General features: G+C 38.0%; 1 protein-coding gene across 6 annotated transcripts in view; it reads left to right on the top strand.

Moving 5' to 3' along the window:
* LOC107592563 (SRSF protein kinase 1-like) overlaps positions 1-23584 on the top strand; it is a 52559-nt gene that overhangs the window by 7547 nt on the left and 21428 nt on the right. For 2 of the 6 annotated variants that reach the window (XM_016282092.1, XM_016282097.1), the window contains exons 2-3: positions 7377-7431; positions 12346-12423. In XM_016282092.1, the coding sequence (XP_016137578.1) occupies positions 7377-7431; positions 12346-12423 (133 nt within the window). Of the gene's footprint in view, positions 1-7376; positions 7432-9932; positions 10112-12345; positions 12424-17878; positions 18057-23584 lie in introns of those variants that run through there. The other 4 variants (XM_016282095.1, XM_016282096.1, XM_016282094.1 and 1 more) reach the window with 4 other exon arrangements.

Below are 23584 nucleotides of genomic sequence, written 5' to 3'. Positions count from 1 at the left end.
ACACACCCCCACATATCTACGTCACTATGTGGAAATATTAGCATAATGCCGCCCCAAATGTGCACGCAAAGAAAGAAGGTGTGGTTTCAGGAACAGCAGTAGTGCTGATACAGCATGTCAGGGAGACGCTGTGTGATTCAGTGCGAAAGCAAAAGCAATTTATTTGGCCTTCCGGAAGTAGATGCAATTACGAATCATTGGTTAAGATTTATTTACAACAGAACAGCACAACCCAGATGTTCGAATTTGTGCAATGCATTTTATGGACGACGGTTTTTTTTAACCTAGAAGAGTACAAGGCTGGCTGTGTACAAAGGCTATTTCTAAAAAAAATAAAATAAAGGGTCAATTCCGACTTTGCTATGACAATCTGGCGCTTCTGAATCAGCGACTGTAAGTATGTTTTGTTATTAGTTTTAAGTATTTGCTATTGACTGTTCAAATGCGGAGTTTTGCGCAGCGCAGAGTAACGTGTGTGTGTGTGTGAGGGGAACAGGGGCACATCACAGGAGAGTGAACTGTCTGTCAGAAATCATAGCACGTCAGCTGTCTTAACAGCGGCTTGTGTACTGCATCATCACTGTGTCTGTCACGCAGCTCTGTTGCCCTTTCTGCCTTGAACTGATGGTAAAACTAACGACATTATTAACTGTCTTGATATTTACTTTGAAAGCTGAAGCTGCGATTATGGTAAGGGGCATTACATTTCCGATGCGTGCTTGTGGTGTGTTCGGCCAATCACAATGCACTGGGTCAGCTGGCCAATCAGAGCAGACTGCACTTGTCAAAGGAGGGGCTTTGTTGAAAACGACGCGTTTGAGAGAGGCGGGGCATAGAGGACCTACAATAATGTACAGTATTTGAAAAATAATGTGTTTTTTGAACATTAAAGCATGTCAACATATTCTGTTACACCAAATACACAAAATAATGATCTTTAAAATAGCATCATATGACCCCTTTCAAATAAGTAATTTGTGTGATTTATGTAGAAAACTTGCTACTTCATACTAGGTTTGCCGCGATTGAAGGTGCTGACAGTGATACCGTTGATAAGCCGCAACACCGGTTACGTCACTTGCCCACCGAGGCACCGACTCCCACCGTTTTGATTTTTTATAGTAATAAAAATCATTTAGTTCAGTAAAAGAACAGACACTACAATTAAAAACTGAATGCGGCTGCTAAATGCAGCGTGCCGAACGACAGTCGCATCACAGATCAGATTTAATTTATCCAGTGAGGAGAGTGAGTCGAGCTGACTGACAAGAAGAGTGAGGTGAGACAGACAAGACAATGGCAGATGATTTAGTTTCGAAACAAAATGCAAAAGCGCCTGTTTGGCAGTATTTTGGACTTTGAAAATCCTGTTGACTTTTGCCGTTTATCTAAGGTGATTTTGGAAGTTTTTTTAAACATTCGTTTCTTATTTAGCCTAATTAGTTCCACAGTGTTTGCTGATTTTTACTTTATTTAAACTTTGTGTAATTTATTTATTTAATTTGACATCAAGGTGTTTACCGTGCCTCCTAGCTTTGTTATTCGTTTTGTTAATAAATGTTCTACGTTTCTTATTTATTTGGTTATATATTATACATGTTTACTTAGTTCCAGTTTTGTATACCTATTTAAACTTTATGTAAGTTATTTGTTATTTTATATTAGGCATAGCCTGCCCTATAGCATGGTGTATTTTTATTCATTTTGTTAAAAGTTCTATGTTTTATATATAGGCTAAAGTGATTTTGATGTATTTTGTTGCAACTGACGCCGAATTGCCGCTAATTCGAAAAAGGGAACGTAAAATGTGCACTGTGCTATTAAGCTATTTAAAAGCAAAGAAAAGAGGGAAAATTCAAACTAACTAAAAACGAACAATTGCTTTACGCCAAATTGCCGCTATTTAAAAACTGAAAGTAAAATGCGCAGGCCCCATTTACAAGCTATTTAACAGCGAAGGAAAGCGAGGAAAAGAGGGAACGCCCCTGCCCCCACGGTGATGCCGGTATTATCGGTGTTGTCACACGTCGATTAACTGGTGGGAAAATTTCCTCACAGTCACAACCCTACTTCAGTACAAAACAATAATGAACTTTGACAAAAAAAAAGTAATTTTTAAATGTTATAATAGAGATTTTATAATGTCAGAATATAAATCCAAAAACAAAACATGTGAAAAGAGCTATATTACGGAGTGGAAATGGTAAATAAGACAATGAATGATCCTCTGCTGCCATCTAGTGGTTATAGTGGGAATATCATGACACTCATTTCAATAGTATTTGTATTTCTATGAGGTGGCAGAAATCTTCCACTTAAGCGTGACAAATTTTCCATGAATTATCTTTATAAGTATACATGAAGAAATGCAGGAGTTCTTTAAAGTGAATTTTACATAGTGTTCTCATTTTATATAAAAAAAGTAAAAAAATATATATAACTTTGAGGCAAATGAATGATAATAAAAAATTATATATTGTAAAACCCCTCAAATTACCTTACTAAAAAGTGAGCAATGTAGCGAATCAGCTCACGGGGAAATATGAATAATTAATCATAACTAGTTATTAATTATAAATATTTAGATTCGCTGTAAGTATTTACTTGACCTCTTAGGGTCAACTGTCTGTCAATTCTAAGAACGTTAATTTCCTGGTTAAGGGAAATAACTTTCTTACTGTACATTTCTACACAGAGCCTGTAGCATAAATCTGCATGATTAAGTGACTCCAGTTATGCGCAAACAATGAACAACGTCAAGTGTGATACAAGGAAGACTTTATTAACTACATAAACACTTAAACTAGTCCAACGTACTACATAAACACTTAAACTAGTCTAACATACACATACACACGCACACACACACACATGCATACAGTTGGCATAGGAAAAGGGTTAAAGCTTAAGCAGTAAAAAGGAGAGAAATAATGAAGGTATGGAACCATTACATAAACACTTAAACTGGTCTAACATACACACACACACACACACACGCATACAGTTGGTATAGGAAAGGGTTAAAGCTTACGCAGTAAAGAGGAACAAAAATAAGAATGTGAAAGTATGGAACCATTTGATATTCAGCAGATTTACAGCCTGAAGGAAACATCAGATTCTTAGTTCAAACACACCTTTGTAACAAGGTACCCATGATACTTAATATATCAATTAATACAACTAAGTTTGAATACTTGCACGTCTCGTCTGTCTGAAAGAGAGGTTTGATGCAATCTGAAGGTTCAAGTTGATCTTTGCTGAAGTTGGTTGATGAAAAAGAACCAGTTTGAGTCAGAGAATCTCGGGGAAAGGAAAAGTCAAGGCCGAAGCCTGGCACGAACTTAGGGTGTCCTGGAGCGTTGTAGCTCACATCATCTCAAAACCTAACAGAACCACCGACTGCGGCGGGTCACTGATGTGAGGCCTTTAAGGTCCGAGAAGATTCACGCCTCTCAAGATGGGCTTGTCCAATGAGAAAGGCTGAAATCCCAAGTGGGAGGTTGCCATTACTGGAGGGTTTTATGACCCTTTGTGTGAGGGCATGGTAATTTGCAAATGGAACTCGAGTGGGGGCATGATGAAATATTACTAAATGTTCTTAGAACACCAATATGTTGCATAGGTATAAACATATAATATACACTCTCAATTAGATAATCCAAATACGAATTCATAGAGACCAAACATGGTATATGTAAGGTTACATGAATGAGTGGTTATATCATAAGCATGCATAAAATAGTCTACAATGCAACAGACAATATACAAGACAGCAATATACACAATGACTTGAAGGATATGTGTGTTCATTCACAGAAAGGTTTCTGGACTATAGAAGAGTCCATTTTGCTGTGCATTATGTGTCTTTCCTATGGAAAATGTAGTGAGAGGGAGAACTCTCAACATGCCATTAGGTCGTAAAATCTATCTGGTCTAGCAAAGGTGTCAGGGTTGCCATGGTAACCAGGGTCCTGGGCCTCGTTCACAGACATCTTGGCACCCAGTATGTTTATTGGGTGAGGGGTCTGTGAATGTTTGTTAATCTAATGAATAATTGATTTTTTAAATCAAATGAAAAATGGTGTGTCTGATTGGTCCAGACGCTACACAATATTACAGCCGTTTGAAAAAAAATTATTTAAACAGAAGTGTTCTACTGTCGGGTCAACCATCTGGAGTTAAAAGGGTCATATGATGCGATTTCAAGTTTTCCTTTCTCTTTGGAGTGTACAAGCTGTTAATGAATTGATAAGATCCCTAAAGTTGCTAAGACTAAAGTCTCAAACCCAAAGAGATATTCTTTATAAAAGTTAAGTCCCTCCTAAAATGCCTAATTTAAACACGCCCCCATATGTCTACGTCACTGTGTGAGAAGATTTGCATAATGCCACCCAAATGTTCACGCAAAGAAAGAAGACGTAACTTTATTGTTGCTGCCACTGCCGCCGCCATGTTGTGAAGACGCTGTGTGTTTCGTTGTGAAAGCGAAAATACTTTGTTTGGCCTTCCAAATGAGGACACGACTAGAAATCAGTGGTTAAGTTGTATTTACAACACTGTTCCAGAACACTTCAACCCAAATATTCAGATGTGTGCAGCACATTTTATGGAGGACTGTTTCCTGATCCTGGTAGAGTAGACTACAATGCCGGCTGTTCTGACTCAGTCTGTAAGTACGTTTTCATATTTAAAGGATTTGCCACTGACGATTCAAACATGAGTTTTGGGCAGTGTAGAGTAGCACTTGTTGTTTGTCATTTCTCTTATCACAAATGCAGACATGGTTTTATGTTTACGCGGCGCGATGCAACGTGTGTAAAGACGGTATAAATCATTATAATCAGTAATTATGTCCCCACTGGATGCAACAAATGCCTAGATTATAATGGGTTTTATTGGTTTTGTCTCGTTGTCACACAGCATCACAATATGGTGAGGGGCGTAACATTTCCGTCACACGCTTGAGGTATTCGGCCAATCACAACGCACTGGATAGCTGGCCAATCAGAGCACACCTCGCTTTCAGAACGATGATTTTTGTAAATATCTGCGCATTTCAGAAAGGCGGGGCATAGAGGAGAAACAATAATGTACAGTATGTGGAAAATAATGTGTTTTTTGAACCGTAAACCGCATAAACATTTAATTACACCAAATACATAAAATAATGTTCTTTTAGCAACATCATATGACCCCTTTAAAGGGGATGTTATACAACACTTTTCTTTTTTTTCTTTTTCCTATGGTATTGAAAATGGGGGAGGGGGTTCGAACCTTTGTCACTTTTTTCACCCCTGATGAGTTTGTATCCTTCCATGCACAAGCTAGTTAATGGGCTTTTGGTCATTGACTTGCAGAAAGTTTTCTGCGGGAGTTAGTGTCAGGGGCTAGAATACAGGGGGCGCCAACACTGATCTTGCATACCCTTCATCAAATGTGCAGCTGTGCCCCTGCTGGGGGGACCCACTTTCTTTAAAATAACTTTTACATTCAACAGAAGAAAGAAACTCATTCAGGTTTAAAACAACCTTGAGAGTGACTTAATGATGACAGAATTTTTGGGTGAACTATGCCTTTAATGTTAATAAAACAATAAAACACAAAGAGAAAAATCACTCACTGCTCTTGACTGAAGAACTTTAATACAGTTGCTTTAATAAGAATAAATGTATAATTTATACTAGGCTTGTGCCGATAGATGATAGTATCATGTATCGACGATCGCAAATGTCTTTGTCGATAGTCAGGATGATATAGGCTCATTCTCCTATAAATGTATTAAATTATTATTATTATTATTAGGCAGCCTATTATAATTCGGCTATTATTATCAAATTGCCCCACTATTTCCCTTCAGCACCACATTTCACACATGCTGTATCCATTCAATTTAATTTACTCCAAATATATGAACTTACCTGTTTTAAGTACTTTTATATTTAACGTGTTCGTTTATGTCCAATATTTAGTGTTAAACTGTTGGTCTTTAAAATAAATTTACTTTTGATGTTCACCGTTGACTGCAGACCTTTTATACTGATAACTTCCATGCTCTGATGAGGCAAACTTGTCACAGGACGTGCGGTCCTAATAGCGATATATGACTGTTGTATCCGAATATATATGAAATAGCGGTTTTAAATGTTTATATTTAACATGTTAGTTTATCAATATCCTATGTTTGAAAGTATATTATTTCGATTATTGGTGCCACCTGCGCGGTTTAAAACACCACATAGTTATGAAATAGCTTATGATAAGTACAGTGAGTCTCTCTCTTGCACACACACGCATGCACAATAATATCGTGTATCGCGATCTCACGGGCTGGCAATATGACGATTTGAAAAATGACCATATCGCCCAACACTAATTTATACAGTGTTTTATTTTGGTATTTGTTCATTCAATTTCTTGAATGGTACTGCTAAATACACCCACTGTACCTGTATATATTTGTATATTATGTGTATTTGTAATGTGTATCTTTGTTCTTATTTAAAATAACGACAAAGACTTTTATCTTTGCCCACTTTGGCTGCCGTTCTTTTTTTTCTTATTTTGTTACCTTGTAAGGCTTTGTTTTTAAAATAGGGAAATTACTTTGGCTGTACTGCTCAGACAACTTGCAAAATAGTAAAACCAACATTATAAAGAATCGTGATAAAATTGTGATTTTCCTAAAAAAAAAAAAAAATTGTGATATGACTTTTTTTGTCCTATATAAAAGGCTACAAATAGCATATTTCAGCAACATTATATGGCCAAAACACACATTAGATCGCAATCGGAAGTTATTACAAACACTCAATGGTGGTTTAAAGTGAGTTTTGATTAAAAACATATTATAAATCTTATAAATTGTCTTATGTAGCATGATGCTACAGCGTTCATGAATGGTCACGTAACATGCGTTATCAGTCGTGTGGTGTGGACTGAGATCTTTTCTGAAACACAGAGGAAACACAAGTATTGACGAGGATCGTTCTAGTGTAAACGTAGCCTTACATCTTACATGAGGGTTTGGATGCTTATACAATACAGCCTCACGTGTGAGCCACGTCTCTGAGCAGATCCGGCGTGAACTAGTGTTTTTCCTTGATGTCTCATCAGAGCCAATCACCAGCTCTTGATTTAGGCACATCTTTGGTTATAGAGTCTTGTTTACATTTTCATATTTACTGAGTCCTAGTGTCCTCTACATAGGAAATATAATAAAATATTAATAAAAAACAAAAATAATTTTTCCCCCCCGCCATTCGTTTCTTATGATCCAAACAATGTAATGATTTACAAAACCTTTTTTCTATGGTTCTATAATTTATGAGAAGTGCCCAAATAAAACGGTTTAAACTCTGTTATCTGTTTTCTGACAGTACTTGCACTTCAGGCGAGGAAGAAAAGGACCAAAACCAAGAAACCTGGCAAAAAGTGAGTAAATTTGAGTGTGGATTCCAATTATTTTTTGGGATAAAGTTGTGAAAAGAGGTCTGAACATGATTCAGAAACATCAGTGTATAGGGAGTGCTACAATGGTGGAAACAGTTATAATAGTGTGCTCTATGGAGAGATCATTGCTTATCTCCAAAAAAACTAAACAAACAAAAACCCATCTCCATTGAACCTTATTAAGAGATCTAAACATGCCTGGAATTTCAAAACTGCTCAATTCAAAGCGCTCACTCTTAGCTTAAAAAAAGCAGAATGCATAAAGTTCACAACAAGGTTACAAGAGGCTGTTCTGTTTGAATGGCAGTCAATGGAAAAGTTGCTTCTGTATGCTGAATAAGCTGCTTTTGTGTCAAAATGGCTTGTCACAAAACTGGCAGCTTTCAATATGTTGTAATTAGGCCCATTTACAGTCTCTCCCCCAGCCTCTGAAACATCAGAAAACAAGTTTTCGTTTTTGGGCCAACCGTTTTTTGAGGGCTGAGATCACTGACTATAACAGTGATGTTTAATGAGTTCTTCTCAGAAGGCACATTTTGACTGTGTCGTGCAAACATCGTGGATAAGATACAGCACATGTCGGCTGTGTGGACACTGGATTGGCAATGATGATTGGAAATACTGATTTCTTGATTTTAAGCAGTCTTTGTTCTGATGAACCAGTATCAATTCTTAAATCGTTTAGTCTTTGCTGATTCTTCATCAAAACGTCACTAAACCGTATTTGTAGCACACCTCCCATCCATTAATTGAAATAGGCTTTGTGTTTTGTTGGTTTTTGATATGAAACTCAGCTTAAATTCTGTCAATTTTATTCTGAAGTTCAAACAATAAATGTAGTTTTGACACCCTTTAATTTGGTGTAACAGGCTTAAAAACTGGCTTATGTGCAATTTAAATAATTCTTCATTTGAGTGTTTTGTTTGATAAAGGAGTAGTTCACTCGAAAATAAAAATGTGTTGAATATTTACTCACTCTCAGGTCATCCAAGATGACGATGAGTTTTTCTTCATTGGAACAGATTTGGAGAAATTTAGCATTACATCACTTGCTCACCAATCTACATCTTGGATTACTTAAATTGTTTTAAACTTAAAATGCGTAAATTGTATAGCAAAGTTTCACATTTAAATTAACTGTTCCCTTAAATAAATTTGATTAATTAATTGATTGTTAAATAACATTAATTTTTTAAATTTTTGTTTCAATTAAAAAAATAAAATAAAATCATTTTGGTCAATCACTAAAAATATTATGTCTGTTTTTGTCGAATTGTGTGGATGTTGTTGTTGTAGCTCGCACGCTGAACATGCTTAAATATATAGACTATAAAGTCACTTCCAGTATTGATTGTTTTTAGTTTAAAATTAAACCATCATCATTTTAGTTTGTGTAGATGGAGTCCTTGAGCCTTACAGATGGATGGGAGGGTGTATTGGACTAAAAGAGTTGGGAAACATGATAATATATTATTTAGAGTGTTCTTTTGCATGCAGCTTCACCTTGGATTCGAGGCTAATTTGTGTATCAGTGCTGGATGGTTTCATTGTAAGTAGTATATGTTTGGATCAGAATGTGATAATGCATATCAGAATTTGACTGTTTAGTGTTTTATTTTGATCTGTTAGGTTAGTTAAAAAATAGAAAATTGTCATGATTTACTCACCCTCACGTTATTCCAAACTTGTATGACTTTTGTGCTTCTTAAGAACTTAAATGAAGATATTTTGTTTTTGTTGCTGTTGTCTTTGCATTGAAGGTCAGTGGGAAGTAGTGATGTTCTGTGGGTTATGCAGGTTTGAGTCTGGCCTGCCACATATGTTAATCTCATTGTCCCAACTTTTGATTTATTTTTCCTGTCACATCTTCAATATATCTGTCTCTTAAAACAGAAGTCAAATAAACAAATTCTTAAGAATCAGAGAACCAAATGTAATGTAGATCATCGACAACCTAAAATTCACCCGAAAATTCTGGGACTAGCCTAAATGATGGATCATGTCAATTATGAAGACCTTCATAGTGTGTGTGTGTGTGTTCCTCTCTTAAATACTGGATGGCCACACGTCTGACCTGAAGAGAGCAGTTACATAACAGTACTTTGTGACAGCCATCAAGCCAGATGCGTTTTATTCTCTCTTTCCCTCTCACACACACACACTCACTCTTTCATCTACTGAACGCTCAGGTGAAACACAAACAGAGGGGAACATGGCCTCTGGGGTCTGCTTATGTCCTTGAAATAAGACATGTCAGACCGACAGAACGTTCAGCCCGGCTCTTCTGCCGAAGAGAGGTGGGGTATATGACTATTCAAAGGATGTCATCGTGCCCTCTCCTCCTGCTGTGCGTTTGCGCCACACCGTGTTAGTTTTCACTCACTTATCACCCTCCTCCTCTGCTCTTCTTTCTCTTGCCCTTCCCCTCCCTCCTGCGCTGCCTTGTTTTCCAGCTCAGTAGTGTCGGATCAGTAGTGTTGAGGCGAGCAGAGAGCAGGCAGGCACACTTTGGGAGATAGAAAGAAAATCTCATCTGCGGTTCAATTGTGGCTCGCACTGTACCGTCCTGCCCCGCGCTGTCCTCCTCTGCCATGTGGCTCCTGGACTGGATCGTTTCACTCAACACTGCCGTGGTGAAACTCGCCAGCGGTCTGAGGTGCAAGTGAGTGTGTGTGTGAGGAAAGAGTGAAGGCTGAGGTGGCACTGCTGACTTATTGATGCCTTGATTCAATTTTAATCAGACAGCTGATGTGATCGGGCAAGGTTCGGGTTAGATCAGTCCTTTGGGACTCTGGGGAGTGTCAGGCCATTGTGGGATGCATGTTTGCACCGAGTAAGTGGGATGGGTTTGCAGGATCCTGTGTTAGATCCTTGTAGACCTCTCTGATGCATGCGTGCATGAAACTTGCTGACTACCCGGTTCTGTCGAGCATCCTGCAAAAGTGGAATTGGACTCTTGTATCTGCACTCCGTGTGTTCCCTGAGTTGAGAAATTGTCTCCCCAGGTGTATACACCCTATCTGTCACTGTGCACAAGTTCTGGTGCAGTGCCGGAAAACTTAATGGGCTGGTATCGCAGTTCTGGCTGCAGTCAACTGTGCTGGGATTTGATGCTCATTATGTAAGCTGTATCCTCCACAACTGCAGCACAGGGGGTCTGGAGGACTGCAGATGGCAGAGTATGTGGCTCTCTCAGCACGGACTGCATGAAACCAAATCAGGTCACAGTTTTGGGATGCTGAGCGCCATGCAGATGCTACACTGGCCCGTTTAGCAGCAGGGGCGGTTCCTGTTTCGAGTTACTTGATCGATCAACTCTTTTAAGTCTTGATATTGGCAAATCTGCATTTGAAGATGCCAGGGTGCTTCCTAATCATCACTGGTTTTATTGCTTAGGGTCAGGGATTTGAAGGAACCGCTAACCTTAAGTATTAAACTTGAGTATGTAACTTGTGCCGCACATTTGTGCAACAGACATGAATCATACCTCAAATCATGCGGCTTGTTGAGCAGAGGTGTGCTAGTACTTTTCTATGCAATCAGACTTACATTTTTGTCCAGGAGACAATAAAACGGGAAGGGAAAAATTGAAGGAATGACTGGAGCTCCTTTGGAAAGGGCTGTACTGCTTTTGGAGGGCCACCTTCCTGCAGAGTTTTGCTTTAAATGACACCAACACACCTGCCTGGAACTTTCGAGTGATCCCGAAGACCTTGATTAACTGATTCAAGTGTGTTTTTTGGTTTGGGAGCAGCATTGGACCCTGTCATAGCTCACTCAAAAATGAAAATTCATCCATTTCATAGCAACCTCCTACTACACCCGTGCATTGTAGCAGTGACTTTTGCACAGGCAATATGCATGAGGAGCAAAAGTTTTCCGTTTGGGTGGGGCTACCTGGTGCAACGCTGCTATGTGTAGTGTCGCTTCTGCAGCTGGTTAGGACATGGTGATAGAGTTATGAAATGCATGTGCTACTGTAAAACATGCACACTGACTGCATCAGCAGAGACTGATGTGCTGTCATCATGCCCTATGATAAACTCCTTTCTCTGTGGTTGGCACAGATTGCATAACACAGCAGGTTTAATCTAGCATGCCCAATGATGCTCAGTTAACTGCAGCTCTCAGACCGCAAGCTAATTCCATCAGTTCTAGTATGACACCCTTTCATTGTCCATTAAAGCTTGATTGAAAAAAAAAAAACTGCTTGGTTACTAGTTCAGCATACTGCAAAGTGGCATAGATGGGGTACAGACAGTATGATTTTTTGCTTTTTAGTATAAAGTGCTATGTTGCATTATAATGATTTTTCTCATGTATTTACCCAAACTTAATGTGAAGGGCACTTAGGGCTCACAGAGATTTAAATATGTGGTCAGTGGCAAACTTAAGTGTTTAAGTGTAATTTACATTTGTTGGTTAATTAACTGTGAATGCTGAGCTGCTTGTTCTGTAGTGGAACATAATTCATTAAATGTGGTTGGGCCTCGTAATAGCATTTAATGTATATCATATGGAAAGCCGCAACTACATGTTTAAAATAGTTTGTTGGCCTTGAGTGTTGCATACATGTCTCTGAGTGCTGTGGTGTGGAACAGAAATGGAAGATTCATTTCAAATCCTTGTTTGGTTGCACCAATAAATATCCCTGAAACAGAAGATTAATTGTATTCTACTGTTATGAAGGCCAGCATGCTGTCTGCTGAACATTGATATGAAGTGGTTATATGTTGACAAATGCAAAAACGTTGGCAAGGAAGGTTCAGAAGTAGAAAACTGCCATAATAAATTTAAAACCTGATATATCTGCTACAATCTATCTGCGAAGATCATTCATTAGAGTTTCGTGGGAGGGTGTAAAAGTTCCTCACTAAAATTTCCCTTGTGTTCTAGTTGGTCAAGCGAATTCACCCCAAAAGTGACACCAAAAGTGACAAAGCAAGCAAACGACGAAGACGAGGGAACACGAAGGTGCTTATAAATTTACCTGCATCTTCATCTTTTTGGAGCATTCCAATACGTAAATATTTCCATAACTACATGGCTGAATGTATCCTAATTCATTTAACTGAAGGCTAACTGATCCTCGTGATTCATATTCAAAATGGTGAGCAATTAGAACAACACAAGGGTGAGTAAATGGTGACTTAAAGGGTTAGTTTACCCAAAAATTAAAATTAGCCCATGAATTACTCCCCCTCAAGGCATCCTAGGTGTATATGACTTTCTTCTTTCAGACGAATCCAGTCAGAGTTATATTAAAGATTTTCTTTGATCTTCCAAGCTGTTTAATGGCAGTCAGCGGGTGTTGCAGTGCCTCAGTCCAAAAGAAGTGAAATAAAGCGCATAATAAAAAGTGTCTCACACAGCTCCGGGGGTGAACAAAGGCCTCCTGTAGAGAATCGATGCGTTTTTGTAAGAAAAATAACCATATTTAAAACGTAATAATCAATTTAATCGAGCTTGCGCTCACTGTTGTACATGGGAGCCACTCCAGAACGGATGACGTAGGATGTCGGTGTTGCACATGCGCCACTCAGAAGTGACGAATGCGGAAGCGCAGGGGAGAGATCAAAACAAAACAACTGTCACGAATTAGAAGTACAAAACGAGGATTTGTAAAGAAGAATGTCGGAGGATTTCGATATAAGCCAAGAGGAGACAGGTTTTCCTTTGTTAAAGTAAGGAAACTTTGCTTCCTTTGCTCCTGTAAGCAAACGTTGGTTTTCACGAGACTCACTGGAGCGTGCGCAATGCCAACATCTTACGTCATCCTCCCGGAGCTGCTTCCGTGTACAACTGTTGGCGCAAACTAGATTAAAGTGATGATTACATTTTGAATATGGATTTTTGTCTTACAAAAGTGCATCGATTCGCTACAGGAGGCCTTTGTTCACCCCCGGAGCCATTTGAGGCACTTTTTATTATGGATGGATGCGCTTTATTTCACTTCTTTTGGACCGATGAACTGCAACACCCGCTGACAGCCGTTAAACAGCTTGGAAGATCAAAGTAAATTTTTAATATAACTCCGATTGGATTCATCTGAAAGAAGGCCTAGGATGGCTTGAGGGTGAGTAAATAATGGACTAATTTTCGTTTTTGGGTGAACTATCCCTTTAATTTTAATTTTGGGGTGAATTATCCCTATAATGTAATTATTAAATTAAGTGTTAAATGTCCAAATATTTTAGGTATAAAAAATTATTTTTAAGTTATTAAGTGAAAGAAATTACATTACATCCCATTTGTTTTATTATGCACTAAATATAATAAAATTATGCTTTAAATTAATAATTTTTTGATTGTACTTTGTATAAATGTTCAATGACAGCTGATGGAGACATAGTTTCGAGGGGGGACTCGATATGTCAAGAAATCATCTCAAATTGTTTGTTGATGTTGTTTTGTTTCTTCCTCGACTGTCAAACTATGGCCCGGGTCATTGTTGCCACCTTATTATGAAAGCTTGTTTCTGAGAATTGAGGTATAAATTCTGACTTTTTTTCTCACAATTGCGAGTTTATATCGTAATTGCAAGTTAACATAACGCAATTCTGATATTTTTTTTCTCAGAATTGTGATATATAAACTAGAGCCCAACCGATATATCGTTTTGCTGATATTATAGGCCGATATGAGCCTGTCGCCCATGAAAATTTTTTTTACGGAACATATAACGCAGACAAAAATGCTTGAAATGGTGTAATTACTTAGTTTGTCCAGCAGAGCGCGCTCCATTATTTGCTACTGGCGACCTGGATGAAATGCTTTAAAGCTTAGTCTATGGAAAACCATTGAAACTTTGAACGGCCATATCTCCGTAACGGTGCGGCGAATCCGCACCAAATTCAGGGGATCCCTTCAGCTCGAGGAACGCGAATCGAGATAGTGACACCAGTCAACACTTTCACTTCAGTAAGGAGGTCTCTTGTTCAGGCAGCAGCATTCAAGCGTGGTCTTATTTGACCGTAAGTGCCCTGCGAAGTGGACTTCACATGAAATTCCGCCATGATTCCAGTTCCAAGGGAACGTACACGGTACATTCAAAGGGCATTAAAGTGCGCGAGACGTGAATTTATATTGTATTTATTTACAGAGGTATATTATGTCACACTTCACACTTCTCTAGTAAGTTTCGTCTGTGTGTGAAGACTGTAGCGCAAATCCGTGAATTAATGTTCCGAAGTGAAATAAACTTCAACTGAATAAAGTTGAATGGAATTGAATTGAATTAAATCTGAATAAACTTCATCTTCACTGTTCAGTGCACTGATGTCAGACTCATTTTGGATAATAAAGTTAATTGTTAAATGCCCTGCCTCCATTACGTATCTCTGTCACGTCATTATAAGTGTTTGATCACCACATTTGAGTGATCATTGCAAAAAATGTGTTTGTGTATATATATTCTGTTTATGTATATACTGTATTCTATATATAGTACCAGTCAAATGTTTGGACACGAATGGGAAAGTGTCCAAACTTTTGACTGGTACTGCACTATAATATACACAAAGAATATCGGCCAATATATCGATATCTGCCTTTTTTACTCCCTAATATCGGTATTGGTATCGGTCCCAAAAAACCCATATCGGTCGGGCTCTAATGTAAACTCGCAATTGTGAGTTATAAAGTCCCATTCTGAGGAAAAGAATTCAGCTCACAATTCTGAAATTTTCTTACAATTGTGAGTTTTTTTTTCTTCTCACAATTCTGACTTTATAACTCTCACAACTTTAAGTTTAGGCTATATCAGGCAATTCTGACTTTATAACTTGCAATTGCACATTTCTTAACCTTTTCCAGGGTGATAGTTATTTAATATTAAGTTGCATTTACATGCATTACTGTTATATTTTTTTGTTTCCTACCATTATGCATGTGAAACAGATTCATGCCCTGGGGTTGCTCTTTAGAGGGAGAAATTGAAAACTAGTTGCCTTCAAGAGCCAAATGGATGAAGCCCAAATACAGGCAAATCAAAAGATTTGACCCAAAACACTTGACAGAAAGCTATAAAGAACTATAAAGTTCAACTATGAAGAAAAAAAGGAAATACATGTTTTCCAGCATTTGGTCTATTACTGTATTGGAGGAATGAATAAAGACCGCAAATGATAGGGGAATGGGTTCGAAAAAGTGTCGCCCACCATGGCTCAATGTGTCAGTACATGCTGCTAGGCCAGCATGCAAATAGTTTTTTGATGCGTAAATGTGTTGATGTGCAATTGAGAGGGGAAATGATTATTTCTCAAATTGTATAATTTATCCAGTGCTGTAACGGGAACAAAATGTCGAGAATTCAAAGCAGTGAAGTGCATACTTCCTGAAGTACCGACACACACAAATGCTTATATAAATGTATCAACACTATGAAAGGCTTGTTAATTGCGTAATGGTTAATTATGCAATACACGTGGCAAAGTATTTTATATCCCTGTCAGTCAGAGAGACCCTACCTTTCTTCTATTGCCAAAGGTTTTGTGGTTGCTAAGAAACTAGAAGACCTTTAAATGCATTTTATCTAATGACGTGTCCTGCTGTAGGACCAGAGGCAGCTTTTAAGAGTCCTGCATGCTGCACTTTTTGCAGCTTTTAGCTTGTGCATTTGCATTAGACTTTTTTGCATCTGTACATCTTTAGATTTTAATGAACAGTGTAGTCCAACTGACTCCTGAGCAAATGACTCTTATGTGCGTTTTATTTTTACGGAATCAAAAATAAACATTGCAACTAGAGTTACGTTAGTCTAACTGATTCCTGAAAAAATGACTCTTATAAGCCGATTCTTCTTACAGAATCAGAAACATACAGTAGGAGCTTTCGCACCAGAGGAACCTTTTCATAGTTTGCTGGAACTAATTCCTACTCTTTGGTGTGTTCACACCGCAGGAACTGGGAACGAATTTAGCTGTACGAATGCCGTTTGGGGGAACTAAATTAACTCCTACTTCAGAGTAGGGTATAACCCAGCACAACTGGAACTATCAGTGAGAGATGTAAGTGTACTGTATGGAGGACCAAACCTGCAGAAATTAAAAATAAATAGATAGATAGATAGATAGATAAAATAGCAGGAAAATAAATAAAGATAAATGACTTTTTCATGTCATTTATAATAAAATTTTACTCTGATTTTATTTTTTATTACTTTTTTTCCCTTTATGTATTATATTATTTTATGCATTTATTTTTACTTTTATTTTTATTCTTTGAAAATTGCATTTACTTATTCGCTCATTTATTTATGTATTTATTTATAAATGTATTTATTCACGCATTTATTTATTTTTTATATTTATTTATTCCCACGTGTTTATTTCAGTTTTTTAAATTAATTTATGTCTTTTTACTTTTCCGTGTGCAACATGGAAATGAGGGAGGCGGTCCTTGCGAAGCTCCGGTGAATCATTAGTTGAGAGCTCATGCAGAAGTGTCAGATCTAACTAACGATAGAGATCGGCGTTTGTGGGATCAACTGGAGAGTTTCGCGCTGTCAAAATAAAAGTCCTGCCTCGAACACATCAGCCAAGCAGAAAAGCTTATCGGGCAATGCCGATATTTGAAAAAATGCCCAATATCGGCCGATATATCGGTCGACCACTACTTGTAATACAGCACACAGCGTCACACAATGATATAAAGTTAAGGAAACTAAGCAACCAAGAGCACTATATCTCTTCCTCAGATGTTTGATCTGTACATCAGCATCGTGGAGAATATCGTTTATCATCGCCTTTGCGGTAGAGAAAGTCGCTACATGTAAACTACATGGAGAAAAAAGTAACCGTGAAGGCGTTGAACAGAGCTTTCGTGTTTAATCAGCTTGTCTGCATATATTCTGGCTCTGATAATCATAACTTGTATTTACCACTGGCTCCATTTCAGCACATCAGTTTTTGTGAATAAATTACTTATTTTACTTCCATATTAAACCATTAAAATGATAGATTGGGGTCTTTCATTTGAGATTTTTCATTTGAGTAGCTCTCATGTAGTAGTGCACGTCTCAGAGGGGCGAGAGACAAGAGTAATTAATTGAGTTGAGTACCCTCTTACATAAAGAGAGTCTCTCTCTCTCTCTCTCTCTCTCTCTCTCTCTCTCTCTCTCTCTCTCTCTCTCTCTCTCCATGACTCACTGCTGCTTACCTGCCATCACTAATAAGGTTATAAAGAGGCTTGTTTAGACTGAGACACAGATCTTATGAGCAAGAGAGTGTCTAACCCGCCGTCTTGTGAGCTGGCTGCCTTTGCTGCTGTATTTAGAGAGAGAGCAGATGGGACGAGTGATGGCAGAACGCATCGCGTTATGAAGGAGAAATGAGGAGGCGGCAGTGCTTTTTACCTGCAATGCAGTGCTAGCTTTCCTCAGCCAATCAGAGCACATGGCACAGAAGGAAGGGCGGGCTCTTGTTGCTGACGGAGGCAGAGAGAGCGGGAGAGGGAGGGATCGAGCTCCTCAGCATTCAGCCTCACTGTGCATCTGTGTGCACTGAGGTGGCCCTCCTCTGCCTCTGGTACATGGCTCTGTCTCTGGCCTGCCAGCCTCTGTTGCCTTCATTAGCACTGTCTCTCATGGGCATCCGCGCATCTTGTAGGTAAGAAGCAAAGTGCACCTCTGTTTGCGTCTGCGGTGGCTCTTCAGCGCGTGTCTGGTGCGCCATGTGTTTGAGAGCTGATTGAGAGTGATTTGACAGATTGGTGAATGTAGTTTAATGTAGTTGCTTGTGTCGAGCTTCAGAAGGAAAATAATGGAAGGACTCTTTAAAATTATATAACTGAAATGAACGATAAGGGTTATTACAAATTAGAAAATATTAGGAACTTACAGTTTATGCACATTTTAAAAATGAGGTTGAATGAGAACAGTAGTTCTGTAGATAAGGATTTGTATAATGAGAACATACGTTATTTGTATAAATAAAAGACAGAAATGTATAGTGTAATATTATAGTATCATGATGTTTAATTATACCGATATTTAGCAGCAAAGCTGCAATTCAAAAATATATTCATGCAATGTTTGAAAAAAAAAGTTATTCAAATATTTAGCATTAAAACTACTAGTTAAAATATATTCATACAATGTTTTATTGATGTAATGAAAAGAAAAAATATGTATAAAGGCTATTTCACTATGCAAATATTTAGCAGAAAAACTATTCAAAAATATATTCATATAATGTTTTATGATGAAAAGAAGAAAAATATATATGCATAAATATTTCATTATGCAAATCTTTTGCAGAAAGTCTACTATTCAAAAATATATTCATACAATGTATGTAAATTGTATATCTGTGCATTTAATTAAACAATTATTTGCTGCCGAAAGTACTGTTGCAACTCTGATTTTCTTTGTACATATAGTATAATACTGGATAATACCAATACTGATATAAATTATAAGTATTTCCTTATAACAATATTTACCAACCTGAATAGAAACAGTTTCCCAAAATGTGAGAAATTTGCGTCATACATCCCTAGTGCAGTGATTCATCATTAAAGTTCTGATGTTGTGGCTCTAACATGCATCTTTCTGAGTCGATCAAACTCTCAAAAGACATGCACGTGTGTCCTTGAAAGTGCTGTTTAAAAACACATGGTGGACACACTCTGTGTGAAGTTTTCAGATTGAATCCAGCTTTCCTAAAGAGTCTGACTGAGATGACTCGTGGCAGAGAGGAGATGAAAGCGAGGGAGACGTGTTGAATGCACGCTGTGCTGCAGCCGTATACGATCAAGCTGGACCCTAATGAAAAAGCCACTGCAATGGTGGGTGAAGTCGCCAAGTTTCTCTACTGACGTCAACATCAGTGCAATCAGAAGAATGTTACCCGAGCAAAACCACAGGTGGGAAAGGCCACACGGGACAGGTTTTGCACTAAATGAAATCGATTTAAACAACCTTCCTTTGCTTTGGGCTCTGATGCTGCAATGCAGCTCGCACATGAGTGAAAACAATGGAAGCACGGTTTTCAGAGCCGGGTTACTGGAAGAGCAGATTGTTTTGATGCATGCATGAGCACTCTGACACAAGACAAGAGAATGCCAGACGTGTTGTGGTTTGTTGTGTGGGCTGGAGAAGTTCTGAAGGCTGAGCTCTGTATTAAGAGTGAATTTAACTCTCTGTGTGCCAAACGTTTCTCCCTCCCACTCACGGACGATCACACGGACCAACACTCATGCACAGACACACAGCCCTCTTGTTTTTCTCTCGCTGAATGTGTTAAGAGGCTCGGGAGGTGAAGTTTTGGTTCAGATGAGTAGTCCAAGCTGGTTGCTAAGGCTTGAGGCTTTTAATAGAAGCCTCCTTCCCTGAAAAACAACTTAAAGTAATGGAGGGAATTATGGAAATGTGATTCATAGACGGGATCTGGATGAGGCGATAAGAAAATAACCTCTTTGATGCAACCTCTTTGACCACCCATTACCTGTGATGTAATCACATTTGAGATTGAAGCCTGGTTCTATAGTAAAGCCAATTTCAAAGACTCATAAACTTACTCTACACAAGCGACTGGTTCTTCCTCTGAAGTACTCAATGGACTGAGCTGATACTTAGTAAACATCCCTTTGTTTCCAGGTGGTCTGGTAAAAACCTGTGCACACTATAGCATAAATGGCAGAATGAACGGTTAAAGAAAAAGAGGGGGGAAACATGTAGGGATTTTTGTAATCAATTTAAAATGAATGATCAATTAATCATGAACACAAATACATACAGACCCTCTCTTAACACATTTATGACTGCAATGGAAATATCAATTTTACAGAAATATATACTTATTTGTAGTTTTCTCAATTTATAAATGGCAATTCAAGAGCATTTTATTAGATTGGTTGTTTGGTATTATTAGTGATATAGTGTATATAGAAAATACAGATGGCAGTCTTTTTTACTAGGATTTATTTTATGAATTGAACAACTTTTCCGACTTTAAATTATAACTTGTTTACTGTGCAGTAGTTCTAGTTTTACTCTCTAACTTTATTTACGTTTAATTTAAAGTAAACATTAATGAATGCAGGTAACATTAATTACTGAATTCTAACAAAATGTGTGTTTAAGGCATAAAGAAGGGGGTTTGTCATGGGTTAACATATATCAACATATTAACATGCTCCAGGGTCAGTCTTGTATGCTGTCTGTTGAATGTTACACGATAAGGTAAATCGATTAATTTATTAACAGCAATTAATCAATCATAAAGTAATCATTTACAACCTTATAGCATTAGACAACTGAGAATAAGTGGTAAGTGTCATAAAAATGTCAACCAAACGATGTCGTATAAAAAAATGATGCTTTAAGCAAAATCTTATTTTTTTCTGTTATTTTGAGGTGAAATATGACCGAGACAGTTCTTGACAGTTTGCATTGGATTCATTCTTCTGATTTTGAAAGCTCTTGTCATTTGTGTGTGCAGCATGTATCAGACGGTCCGTAGGCGTGCCGTCTGAGGCTAAAAACAATACGCCGTAGACTTGAGATTAAGCAGAATTTAAATGGCGTGTTTAACAGTAGATTACATCCCTCTCTATTGCTTCCTGCCAGCTTAAACAACCAGATGAATGATTCCTCATCTTAATTTTTAATCAATGTTCTTGAAAGGACTAATGGCATCAAGTAAAACAGTGGTTCTGGAATCTAAAATGAGCAGTCTGGGTTACTCAAAGGACAACGATTGAGAGCTGAATTAGAGGATTCATTGGTCTGATGTCTCTTAAACTTCTAAACGTTTCTTGTCTGAACAATCGATGTGTCACACATGCAGGTCCTTTGTGTTCCAGACTTTCTGTATACCATCCAAAAAAAGGTTTGTCCTGTCCTCTTAGATATCCATGAATTTGTCTTTTGCATTCCAAGCAGGAGCTGCCACAAAACTCACCGAACAAACCTCAATTGACTTTGACGTCTTGAATCTCGGAGAGTTCTGCAACCTCAGTGATCATCCATCATTCAGAGAAACTGAGAATTGTAATCGTTATTTAGAGTCTTCAGTGCTTAACTTTGCATTATAGTCTTATTATGGTCAGTAAATGCATGTCATGCATTTACTGACCATAAATGACCATAAATTCTGCCCCTCTTTGTCAATGGTGTGAGTTGGGGGCGGCACTATCTGTATGTCCCACCAATGGGAGAGTGTTTGTTTGAAAAACCAGTCTGAGGTACAGAGTTTTTGCATTTCTTCTCAATCACACTAATGGCACCTTTAAAGTGGCTCCTTAAGTAAACACTACTAAAAATCGACATACTCTCCAAAATTAAAACAAACCTGGAAGCAAAAATGAAATCAAGCAGCAATGTTTCTCATAAATTCTCAGTCTTGGTTGTGGTGAATATTTGTTCTTTGAACGAATACGCCTTAGGTCATCAATAGACAAAAATAACATAATGACCAATGTCCTATCCACACATTACTCAAAGGGTAAGCGAATACTTAAGTCTGACACTAAAGAAATACAAGGCATTCTGGTATGTCGACTGCTTTGTGCTGACAACAGTACAAAATAGGACCGCCCACAATCTCTCCAGACATCTGGGTTTCACATCTTAGTAGGCAAAGTTTTGTCTTTTCCCCATCCTTCCCACAACAGAACAGTTCTGGCTCTTGTGTCTGAATGGGAGCAAATCCATGTTGGAACGTCTAGTTGAAAGTTTTTCCAGAATAGGAGGAAATACTACCTACTAATGCCCATGTTTTTGAACTCTAAACCCAAATGTGCTTCAACAAGCACACATGGGTGTGGTGTCAATGTGTCCCACATACTTTTGGGCATGAAGTGCATCTTCACCCATGACTACACGTCTCTTGAGTTCTATATTACTGCAGTCATTTGCGACATTGCTTGGCAACTCCAGATAACTAAACTCTGTATCACGTTATTCCTGAAAACTACTTCAGCTCTTCCTTGTTCAAGACATGTTCTGCTCTGTTTTCGCGTCACTCTCACATGTACATATTGTAAGGTCATGCCCACTGATTGCCACATGAATGTATCTAGCATGGTATGAACGGTACAGCTAAATCTCTATTGCACATTATATACCACTTAAAAACAAAAGCATAATGATGTGAAGTCTTTAACTTGTGCTTTAATTCAGTGGCTTGTCTCATTAACTGCTGTGCAGAGTGTTATGTTTGCAGTGATCTCTCAGTATTCATCAGCGTCGGCTCTCAGATTGCTGCTCTCGTCATTATCTTTTAATGAATGCATCCGTCTTTGAATTGTTTGAACTTTTTTGAATGATTTTGTAAGAAGTTTCTTTTGTCATCACACTCTTTCTAGAAGCGAAACCGTGATAGTCAAATTGGTTTTGTATGTGTTATTTCTGGCACTTGATCAGGTTTTTACGAGAGTTTGTCGGAAACGTAAAATATAGGCGGGCATTATGCAAATGTGTTACCCTGTGACGTGTAGCCGTCACTGAAGTGGGATTGGAATTTAGGCGATTCCGAGTCTATTCTTTTTTGAGAGACAATAACTTTATTTACTGTGCACTGTCAGCTTCACAACTTTGCAGATAGTTTACATTTAAAGGCAGCTACATTACACTAAAAAATGCTAATAATGAAAGCTAATATTCAAAAAAAGTGTAATGGGGAATTATTTTAACAGCTTGCTCTTGAAAACTGCAGAGAGGCAGGACAGGAGCACAGCTGTGTAGGAAACATGGGTTTCCCAGATGAGTAGTCACTTATACAGCGTGGTAATAGGTGATAGATTTAATAGTGAGAGATTTATTTTTATATATTTACTCTGAAAATGCTTTTTCAATCCATCATCGGAACCATTCAGTGTGTGTATTTACACCGATCAGCCTCAACGTTAAAACTACTGACAGGTAGGGATGTAACGATTCACTCAACTCGCAATTCGATTCGATTTACGATTTTGCTTTCACGATTCAATTCACGATTTCTTTTACAAAATGAGATTTAAGACCAATTATAAATTAAATGTGTCCTTTTATTATTGCTTGGACAAAATGCTGCACGTTTCTTTGTGAAATTGAAATATAACACTGTAATATTATACTAATTTAGCACTTGTAAATTATTGCTCTTTTGTTGGTTTTGATTGCTTCTATTGTCCTCGTTTGTAAGTCGCTTTG

The sequence above is a fragment of the Sinocyclocheilus grahami genome, unplaced genomic scaffold, assembly GCF_001515645.1.
Source record: "Sinocyclocheilus grahami isolate Dianchi unplaced genomic scaffold, SAMN03320097.WGS_v1.1 scaffold154.1, whole genome shotgun sequence".
Lineage (NCBI taxonomy): Eukaryota > Metazoa > Chordata > Actinopteri > Cypriniformes > Cyprinidae > Sinocyclocheilus > Sinocyclocheilus grahami.
Note: the sequence above shows the minus strand (reverse complement) of the source record. Positions and strands in the feature narration are given on the sequence as shown.